Consider the following 11,352-nt stretch of genomic DNA (forward strand, 5'->3'; position numbering starts at 1 on the left):
CAATATTTCTCACCCTCTGCATGCCGCCTTGGCTGAACGGAGGAACACTTTCAGTAATAGACTGAGGCACCTACACTGCTCCAAAGAGCACCATATGAGGTCATTCTTACCCTCGGCCATCGGGCTCTATGATGAGTCAACCTATAGCAGGAGAAGAGGTGACCTCCTGTTAGACTGTTTAAGGTAATTTATTTTTTATTCTTTCTACTTATAATATTTGTATATCTGTGCAGGTAATGGTACTGTGGCCCTGTAATTTCCTTTGGGATCAGTAAAGTACCTATTTAATTGGAAAAGTAGAGCTGTGGTAGGCTAATAAAGGCATGGCGACTCAGTTGATGATTGCATGATAGCAGTTGTTCTGCCATGCTTATCTTCACATGCAAATCAGAGATAAAATCACATGGCTTACCTACTTTGAATTGGAGGAAAGAGTAAAATTTAAAATTACTCCGGTAGTTTGTTTTATTATTTGCATATTCATTTTAAATAATTACAACTCGTGTTCAGTTCAAAATGCAAAGAACAAATTAATTGAGATATCTCTAAAACAGCCGTGATAGGGTTCTGATGTATAAATGACAGCCACTCATTATTGAGTACATTAAAACTATCTATCAGACACAGAGCAGTTCACATCTACGGCAAGTTAATCATTCCAAATATCCATGTTGTTCTAAAATTAAACATATGACAATAGTATTACTGGTATTCAGTTGTACTGACAGTTACAGATAGAGGATTATCCAACACTGCAAACTTAGCCACAATGGCCTTGGTGTAACTACCACACCAGTCAAAGATGTATTTGACTAGTTTCAGCCATCAGTAAATAGAAGTGCCCAATTTCTGAATCCATGCAAATAATACATAGATTTCACAGCAGGCTCTGCCACATATTGGTCCAAAATATCGGAAAGGACATCAGTCACAGAATACAATTTGGTCAACAGAATATGAGATTCTGCAGATGCTACAAATCTTGAGCTTCACTTTTCCTGATGATGGGTCTTGGCCCAAAATGTCAACTGTTTATTCCCCTCCATAGATACTGCCTGACCTGCTGAGTTCCCCCAGAATTTTATGTATGTTGCATATGATTTGATAACTTCCCATAATCACTTCCAGAGGTGGGGGGGGGGGCAAAATTAAAGGCAGCATTATGGAGAAGAGGCATGGCACAGGTTGGAAATCGATTTCAAACTATGAGCACAGGAAGAATGCGTTAACTGGCATCTGTGCGTTACACATTTCAATGAAACAGCAGCAAAAATAAACCAAGTTCCCCAAAGTATTAAATCAATATCAGAAATGCTTACACTATTACAATCTACTGGAAATGCTTTTAGAGTTTGCAATAAACAATTGATTATAAAACAAATTACAACAAACTTGATTAACATACACACACACAAAACATATTTTAGTGGAGATGATTGAAAGTGTAATATTGGGCAGGTTTCCCTTTTCTTTATCAAAATACTCATGCTATTTCTTTACAATGTCCACTTTGATCCTGACAAAGTTCCATAGAAATCCATCATGTGATCAATGAGCTTCTGTGTATGGTGACATCATATTCTCTAGCAACAAGTAAATGAGCTAAATGAGTGTAGCTGGTTATGAGTAATCTTAGAAACTTTTATCTTTATCTTAGAAACCTGAGAGATCAGTCATCATAGTCCCAATGGAAGAGAGATAGGAAAAATACAAGTAATTTCATACAGTACATAATCGACACATTTCTTCCTGAGGAAATATGAAAAAATTATGCAGATAACAGGCTGAGCTTCATATATTCTCTGTTGACTATGTTTGTAAGTGATCAACGGTGTTGCAGACCGAAGATCTTTCAGGTTCAACAGATTGTTGGGTTTCTTGCTTTGGTGGCAATGAATCCTCTGTTCCTGATCTGAATAATCTGATATTATGAGAGGTAAGAGCTTTCTTCAAAGTTTCTTTGAATGTTGAACTTGAGAAGTAGTAAATAACTGGATCCAGCACACTGTTCAAATAGGTTATGCACAGTGTATTGTAGAATATCTGAACACTGATATCAAATACCACACAGTCGTTTAAATTGCTTGAAATTAAAATGACGATTACAGCGATATTAGTGGGTAGGAAGCAGATGAGAAACACTGCTGCCACAGCTATCACAAGCCTCATAGCTCTTTCATATTTAACCCTCATTTCAGTCTTCATCTGCTTTAGCCTCCAGATAATAGAGCACGTGGAGAACAGGATCACTGAAGCCGGTAAAATAAACTTGAAAACAATGAAAATAATATTAGTCCAAAATGCTGTGAGGCTTAGTGGATGAGTTATGTCAAATGGCTCACAGTGAGTTGCATTGTTATGTGTGAAGGTACGAGGTTCTACCAGAATGTGAACACAAATCAATATTGTTAGAAACCAGAGAATGATTGATACCTTCACTGCAGTCCTTGTAGAGATCTTGTTCACTTCATGATGCGGATGGAGCACTTTGAAATAGCGATTAAGTGAGATAACTGTAAGGAAAACAACGCTCTCTGTCCGGTTCAGAAATATCAGGAATATCTTCAGACGGCACGCAACATCACCAAGTATCCAGTTCTTGTCACGTATGTAGTAATCGGCTCGAAATGGCAGGCAGCAGATTAGCAGAGTGTCGGCAATCGCCAGGCTCAGAGAATAGACGGTGTTTGGTCTCCAGGATTTAACATGAAAACAGAAGATCCACAAGGCAATCACATTTCCAATGAATCCAAAGATAAATGTTAAAATAAGTATCGGCGGATTGTAGGCTGAATAAATGTCCTTCACTGAAGCGCATTCATGTGTCTCATTACCCATCATGGAGAGAGTTACAAATGTTGCAAGAGGAATGGGAGAAAGCAAAAGGACGCAATCTATTAAAGACTATTTCCACAATATGTCATAGTTTATGGGTGTGGCTAAAACAAAGCCAGAATAGTCAGGAAGTTTTTTATCTGAAGTTAGTGGTTATTTGGTCACGTGGTTGCTGATTGTGAACCAGAAACAAGAGTTCCTCACTATACTCCTCCGTTTGCAAAATGGAACTACTACAAATTTCAGTGTACAGAATTTCAGAGTTATCATAATGGAAGTGAAGCAAGTTGAGTGTTGCAGCAGCAGCCTAGAAGGTAAACAGCTCAGTTTGTCTTTAGGACTTTACAAATAAGCCTCAAATAACATCTGAAGTTTGCCTCCCCACTAAGGACAAGCAGGAAGTGATAATGCTTTTAGGGGAATGGTTAAGCAATAAGAAAGAGGAGTAAGAGTAGGTTATGCAGCCCATTGTGCCTGTTCTGCTTTCAGGAATATCATTACAGACTGCTTCTTCCGTGCTTCATTCCTAGGAATAGAGTTAGGCCTGCTTCAGTACATCTTCAGATCATGGCTGATTTGTCTCTAAACTTTCTTTGGCATTCCTGTCTAACTGTAGCAGCATTTCAAACACGTTTTATATTTCTCTGCTTGAAAGTTACTCAGAAACCTAGCTTTCAACAGACTTCAAGGAAGGGAGTTCAAAGATTCATAGGCTTGAAAAGAGTTGCTCCATTTTGTCTTAAGTTGAGAAAACCTTAATTTTAACAAGTGATCTCTAGTTCTGGATTCTCATAATGAAAAAATGTCCCTTCCACATTCATCCTGTCAATACCATGTGAGCTCTTATGTTTTTAATCAATTCACCTTACCCTCTTCTAAACTCCAGCAGATACATTCCAGGTCTTCCAACCTTTCCTTATAAGATAATCATCATAGTTCGAGTTTTAGTCTGATATACTTTCTCGGAAACACTTCCAACACTTTCAAATAAGAAGATCCGCATTGCATTCCATCCTCCAGATATGATCTCAACAGCTGCCCGTATCATTGAAGCATGATCTCCCAACATTTGTGTTCAATTTCCTTGGCAAAAAAAGAGTGACATTGTGACATTCCTCTGATTACTTCTTGTATATTCACTTAAGCCTTTAGCAGATCTGCAAAATCTGCCAACACCTTTAATGTGCCCACTCATTCCTTGGTCCACAGAGAGTGGATTATTCAAAGGCAAGACTTCATTATTATCTCCATGCTCAGGCTTACCATGATTCTCACCTGCCTGTTTGTCTTGGAGACATGGACAACCTACAAGAGGTGCTTTAATGTACTGAAGAAGTAGCATCAAAGTGGTTTTCATAAACTCCTCCGAACCCCACACAGAATACTGTAGGTAAACCAATGTGTTCTCCTCACCTGGACAACTTCACCAGTAATGAAGCTCTCATCACATTTGGACTTCACCGGTGAGTCAGCCATATCTGTTCCAATCCAGTCTCCCAAAATAGGCAACATTTTTGTGAATGATTAAGTTTAAAAAAAATTCAAGGACCTCTTCAAACTCTACTTGAAAAAGTATAGATCTTCCATCAATGATGTAAATCCTTGGCCTGTCATTGTTCCAAAAAGGAGAGGGGCTTCTCGGAGGTACTGAGGACGTGTATGACCAAAATATGTGGTGACCAGGCATAAACAGTGAAAATAACACAGAGCCTCCTAAACAACTCAGCATTCAACACTTGCTTTTTTTTGTCTGTGATAGAGTTTGCATGGCCCATAGTAGGCTCTTCAATTACTCCAGAACCCAATTAAGTGGAATGGAAAAAAATCATCCTCAACTCAAAGAGGAAAACTAGAATTAAAAAAGTAGAGAAATATCAGTTAAAAATCTGCAATATTAACTCTTAGATACGGTTTCTTTGTGCCTTTTTATCAATATTCCAAAATAAATAGACAATATAGACAATAGACAATAGGTGCAGAAGTAGACCATTCGGCCCTTCAAACCTGCACTGCTATTTTGAGATCATGGCTGATCATCTACTGTCAATACCCGGTTTCTGCCTTGACCCCATATCCCTTGATTCCCCTATCCATAAGATACCTATCTAGCTCCTTCTTGAAAGCATCCAGAGAATTGGCCTCCACTGCCTTCCGAGGCAGTGCATTCCAGACCCCCACAACTATCTGGGAGAAGTAGTTTTTCCTTAACTCTGTCCTAAATGACCTACCCCTTATTCTCAAACCATGCCCTCTGGTACTGGACTCTCCCAGCATCAGGAACATATTTCCTGCCTCTATCTTGTCCAATCCCTTAATAATCTTATATGTTGCAATCAGATCCCCTCTCAATCTCCTTAATTCCAGCGTGTACAAGCCCAGTCTCTCTAATATTTTAACAACTAAACACTTGGCTAATACTAGTGTGCTATCCAGAACCACAGCATGGAATTTCTTTTTTTTTTAAATCATTTTGTCCCATCCCTTTATCCAAAATATTAGTTATTTCTGGCCCTTCCTCAGCAGCTTGTGTATAAGGATGATATGCTCCAAAGCTTTGATTTGATGACAAACTCCTTCGCTTGGCTTGAATGGACAACCCTGCAAAAGGTACTGGATACAAGCCAGTCCATCACAGGTAAAGCCCTCCCCTCCAATGGGCACATCTACATGGAGCATTGTCTCACACCACCCAAGACATGCTATTTTCTCACAGCTACCATCAGAAAGAAGGTACAGAAGCCTCAGGACTCACCCCAGCAGGTTAACAAATAGTTATTACCCCTCAACCATCAGGCTCTTGAACCAAATGGAATAACTTCACACAATTTCACCAGACCCATCGTGAAATATTCCCATAACCTATGGACTCACTTTCAAGGACTCTTCATCTCATGTTCTTCACACTTGTTGCTTACTTGTTTATTATTATTATTTCTTTCTTTCTGTATTTGCACAGTTTGTTGTCTTTTGCACACTGGTTGAACTGGTTGAAGTTGATTCATTGATTCTATTATGGTTATTATTCTACCCTGGATTTATTGTGTACGCCTGCAAGAAAATGAATCTCAGGATTGTATATGGTGACATATATGTACTTTCATAATAAATCTACTTTGAACTTTTGAACTTTGCCTGTGCTACTTTCTCCATGGTGATGATGATCATCATCATTGTCAGATTGCTGGAGGGTAACCATGTAACACCTGTCAGGAAGTAGTGCAGCTACTGAAGAATTGAAGGATGCCCACTATAACATTTTAACCCATTCCAGTTTTGGAACCATAGCAACTCAGCTGAGTGAGAGATTTACTTTTAGTAGTTGCTGCCTTCAGTGGGATGCCAAGTGCAATAAATGATATCTACATTGAACTTCAGCTTCCTACAATTTACAAATGCAAATATCTGTGCAGGCAGGAATTCAACTCTCTTAATTTGTGACAGCTATCTAATCATCCTCTATATCATGCCCATAGTCCAGGACGTTATTATAATGGTTTCATTCTCTGCCCCTGAATATTGTATAATACCTTTTGAATTTTATTTTATTTAGTGATAGAGAACGGTAACAGGCCCTTCCAGCCTGACCAGCTGGCATTGCCCAATTACAGCAATGTAACCAATTAATCTACTAATCCATAAATCTTTGGAATGTGAAAGGGAAACAGAGCATATTGGGTAATCTTGCACTTTCGTAGAACCATGCATTACAAGAAGGCCAGTCAACCCATCATGCAAATGCTAGCTCTTCTAACAGTTTTCCAGTAACTACCACTCCCTTTTACCATAATCATGTCAGGTTTCTCCTTTTTAATTACATCTCCAGCTTTCTTCTGAAAATGATCATTGGAGACAGCAAGATATATTCTGTGAATAAAGTACTTTCAGCTATTTTGAATCTCCAGTATGCACATGTCTGAATCTGGTGAAATTTTACTTTTTCACACACAGATCGTCTCCATGGTACGCAGGGCTCCATTCCTGTCAACTGTACATAACCCAGGCAGTTCACAAGTTGACAATGCAGTTGCAAACTGGGTTCCCGGAAGATTCCAGCACCCGTCCCACAAACACTTGCCGTAATTTATGGACTGGCAATATATCGAGTTTCATACCTGGCTTTCTTTTAATTCCGTTCAACTTTGTTTCAAGCCTGTAATCATTTTTTTAAACATTGTGAAGAGTACAAACATCTGAATGTTCCAATTCCACCCCCCACCCCCACCCCCCACATCCCAAATTCCTAGGTTAGGGTTAATGAGTTCTGGGCATGTGATGTTGGCACCAGAAGCATGGAGGAACCTGTGGGCTGCCCCCAGCACATTGCAAATGATGACGCAGACAATGAGTTTCACTGTATGTTTTAATGCACTGATGTATATGTAACAAATAAAGCTATCATTATCTTTATTTTTGTACTTGCTACAGAGAGAGTACAAACTTCTTGGTAAACTTAGAGACATTGGCAAACTTTTCAATATAAGTAAACTACTGTGCAACTGGGTGTTGGATTTCTTAACTAACAGACCTCAGGTAGTCAGGAAGCACATCCCCGTTCATCTCCTCCTTCCCCATTAACCCACCCCACCTGCCCCTGAGCTGTGTGTTAAGCCCACTGCTGACACTCTGTTCAAACATGACTTCAAGGCTAAACATCTGGGTAATCACATTGTCAAGTTCACTACTGACATGACAGTAGTGGGTTTCATAAACCATCAATGATGAAATGGTCTACAGAGATCAGGTGGAAGAGCTCGTGGCCTGGTGCCTAGTAAGTAACCAATATGGAATTGATTATTGACTTCAGGACAACTCGCACCATGCACCCACATTTGTGGCACAGCAGTGGAAACTGAGCAGCTTCAAACTCCTGGGAGTGCCCATCTTGCACAAACTCTCATGCTCTAAAATTGAACATATGACAATAGTATTATTGGTATTCAGTTGTACTGACAGTCCCAGACAGAGGATTATCCAGCACTGCAAACTTTGACAGAATGGCCTTGGTATATCTACCATACCATTCAGCTGTCTTTGACTAGTTTCAGCCATCAGTAAATAGAAGTGCCCAATTTCTGAATCCATGCAAATAATACATAGATTTCACAGCAGGCTCTGCCACATGTTAGTCCAAAATATCTGAAAACACATCAGTCACAGAATCCAATTTAGTCAACAGAATATGAGATTCTGCAGATGCTACAAATCTTGAGCACTTTTCCTGATGATAGGTCTTGGCCAAAAACGTCAACTGTTTATTCCCCTCCGTAGATACTGCCTGACCTGCAGAGTTCCTCCAGAATTTTGTGTGTGATGCATATGACTTGATAACTTCCCATAATCACTTCCAGATGGGAAAAAAACTAGAGACATCTTTGAAAAGGAGAAGCACAGCAGCGTAATGGAGAAGAGGTATGGCACTGGTTGGAAGTCTGTTTCAAAGTACTAGCACAGAAAGAATGCGTTATCTGGCATCTGAGTGTCACACATTTCAATGAAACAGCAGCAGAAATGAATCAAGTGTTAAATTAATCTCTGAAATGCATACACTGATTACAATCTATTCAAAATGCTTTTATAGTTTGCAACAAACAATTGGTTATAAAACAAATTACAACAAATTTGATTAATTAATAAACACACTTTTCTTTAGTGGAGATGATTGAAAGTGTAATATTAGGCAGGTTTCCCTTTTCCTTATCAAAACTCTCAACCTATTATTTTTTACAATGTCCACTTTGATCCTGACAAAGTTCCATAGAAATCCATCCATGTGATCAATGAGCTTGTGTGTATGGTGGCATCATATTCTCTAGCAACACGTAAATGAGCTAAATGTTGTGAGTAATCTTAGAAACTTTATCCTAGAAACCTGAGGGATCAGTCATCATAGTCCCAATGGAAGAGAGATAAGATAAATACAAGTAATTTCATACAGTACATAATCGACACATTTCTTCCTGAACAAATATGAATAAATTAGTAGATAACAGGCTGAGCTTCATATATTCTCTGTTGACTCTGTTTGTAAGTGATCAACGGTGTTGCAGACTGAAGATTTTTGAGGTTCAACAGATTGTTGGGTTTCTTGCTTTGGTGGCAATGAATCCTCTGCTCCTGATCCGAATAATCTGATATTATGAGAAGTAAGAGCTTTCTTCAAGGTTTCTTTAAACATTGAACTTGAGAAGTAGTAAATAACTGGATCCAGCACACTGTTCAAATAGGTTATGCACAACGTATTGTAGAATATCTGAACACAGACGTCAAATAACTTACAGTCTTCTAAATTGCCTGTAATTAAAACGGCGATTACAGCAGTATCGGTGGGTAGGAAGCAGATGAGAAACACTGCTGCCACAGCTATCACAAGCTTCATAGCCCGTTCATATTTAACCCTCATTTCAGATTTCATCTGCTTTAGCCTCCAGGTAATAGAGCACGTGGAGAACAGGATCACTGAGGCCGGTAAAATAAACTTGAAAACAATGAAAATAATATTAGTCCAAAATGCTGTGACCCTGAGAGGCTGAGTTATTTTAAATGGCTCACAGTTAGTTACGTTGTTATGTATGAAGGTACGAGGTTCTACCAGAAAGTGCAAACAAATCAATATTGTTAGAAGCCAGAGAACGATTGATACCTTCACTGCAGTCCTTGTAGAGATCTTGTTCACTTTATGGTGAGGATGGATCACTTTGAAATAGCGATCAAGTGCCATAACTGTAAGGAAAACAACACTCTCTGTCCGGTTCAGAAATATCAGGAATATCTTCAGACGGCACGCAACATCACCAAATATCCACTTCTTCCCGCGTATGTAGTAATCGGCTCGAAATGGCAGGCAGCAGATTAGCAGAGTGTCGGCAATCGCCAGGCTCAGAGAATAGACGGTGTTTGGTCTCCAGGATTTAACATGAAAACAGAAGATCCACAAGGCAATCACATTTCCAATGAATCCAAAGATAAATGTTAAAATAAGTATCGGCGGATTGTAGGCTGAATAAACGTCCTTCACTGAAGGGCATTCATCTGTCTCATTACCCATCGTGGAGAGAGTTACAAATGTTGCAAAAGGAGTGGGAGAAAGCAAAAGGACGCAATCTATTAAAGATTATTTCCACAATATGTCATAGTTAATGGGTGTGGCTAAAACAAAGCCAGAATAGTCAGGAAGTTTTTTATCTGAAGTTAGTGGTTATTTGGTCACGTGGTTGCTGATTGTGAACCAGAAACAAGAGCTCCTCACTATACTCCTCCGTTTGCAAAATGGAACTACTACAAATTTCAGTGTACAGAATTTCAGAGTTATCATAATGGAAGTGAAGCAAGTTGAGTGTTGCAGCAGCAGCCTAGAAGGTAAACAGCTCAGTTTGTCTTTAGGACTTTACAAATAAGCCTCAAATAACATCTGAAGTTTGCCTCCCCACTAAGGACAAGCAGGAAGTGACAACTCTTTTAGGGGAATGGTTAAACAATAAGAAAGAGGAGTAAGAGTAGGTTATGCAGCCCATTGTGCCTGTTCTGCTTTCAGGAATATCATTACAGACTGCTTCTTCCGTGCTTGGTTCCTAGGAATAGAGTTAGGCCTGCTTCAGTACATCTTCAGATCATGGCTGATTTGTCTCTAAACTTTCTTTGGCATTCCTGTCTAACTGTAGCAGCATTTCAAACACGTTTTATATTTCTCTGCTTTAAAGTTACTCAGAAACCCAGCTTTCAACAGACTTCGAGGAAGGGAGCTCAAAGATTCATAGGCTTGAAAAGAGTTGCTCCATTTTGTCTTAAGTAGAGAAAACCTTAATTTTAACAAGTGATCTCTAGTTCTGGATTCTCATAATGAAAAAATGTCCCTTCCACATTCATCCTGTCAATACCATGTGAGCTCTTAAGTTTTTAATCAATTCACCTTACCCTTTTCTAAACTCCAGCAGATACATTCCAGGTCTTCCAACCTTTCCTTATAAGATAATCATCATAGTTCGAGTTTTAGTCTGATATACTTTCTCGGAAACACTTCCAATACTTTCAAATAAGAAGATCCGCATTGCATTCCATCCTCCAGGTGTGATCTCAACAGCTGCCCGTATCATTGAAGCATGATCTCCCAACATTTGTGTTCAATTTCCTTGGCAAAAAAAGAGTGACATTGTGACATTCCTCTGATTACTTCTTGTATATTCATTTAAACCTTTAGCAGATCTGCAAAATCTGCCAACACCTTTAATGTGCACACTCATTCCTTGGTCCACAGAGAGTGGATTATTCAAAGGCAAGACTTCATTATTATCTCCATGCTCAGGCTTACCATGATTCTCACCTGCCTGTTTGTCTTGGAGACATGGACAACCTACAAGAGGTGCTTTAATGTACTGAAGAAGTAGCATCAAAGTGGTTTTCATAAACTCCTCCGAACCCCGCACAGAATACTGTAGGTAAACCAATGTGTTCTCCTCACCTGGACAACTTCACCAGTAATGAAGCTCTCATCACATTTGGACTTCACCGGTGAGTCAGCCA

At 39.2% G+C, this 11,352-nt stretch overlaps 2 protein-coding genes across 2 annotated transcripts; both read right to left on the reverse strand.

The window, feature by feature from the left end:
* Nucleotides 1-1,809: 1,809 nt before the first annotated feature.
* On the reverse strand, nt 1,810-2,838 carry LOC140738915 (hydroxycarboxylic acid receptor 2-like). The gene has a single exon (XM_073066930.1). It carries the CDS (start codon nt 2,836-2,838, stop codon nt 1,810-1,812), a length of 1,029 nt encoding a protein of 342 aa, XP_072923031.1.
* A 4,406-nt stretch (nt 2,839-7,244) lies between these two features.
* On the reverse strand, nt 7,245-9,893 carry LOC140738965 (hydroxycarboxylic acid receptor 2-like). Its single transcript, XM_073066968.1, has one exon. The coding sequence runs from the start codon at nt 9,878-9,880 to the stop codon at nt 8,834-8,836; it is 1,047 nt and encodes a 348-aa protein (XP_072923069.1). The 5' UTR covers nt 9,881-9,893; the 3' UTR covers nt 7,245-8,833.
* Nucleotides 9,894-11,352: the final 1,459 nt, after the last annotated feature.

Source organism: Hemitrygon akajei, chromosome 14 (genome assembly GCF_048418815.1).
Source record: "Hemitrygon akajei chromosome 14, sHemAka1.3, whole genome shotgun sequence".
In the NCBI taxonomy this organism is placed as follows: Eukaryota; Metazoa; Chordata; class Chondrichthyes; order Myliobatiformes; family Dasyatidae; genus Hemitrygon; species Hemitrygon akajei.

Excerpts from the sequence above, each read along its gene's own strand:
- LOC140738915 (XM_073066930.1), bottom strand. The coding sequence starts at position 2,838 with ATGGGTAATGAGACACATGAATGCGCTTCAGTGAAGGACATTTATTCA.
- LOC140738965 (XM_073066968.1), bottom strand. The coding sequence starts at position 9,880 with ATGGGTAATGAGACAGATGAATGCCCTTCAGTGAAGGACGTTTATTCA.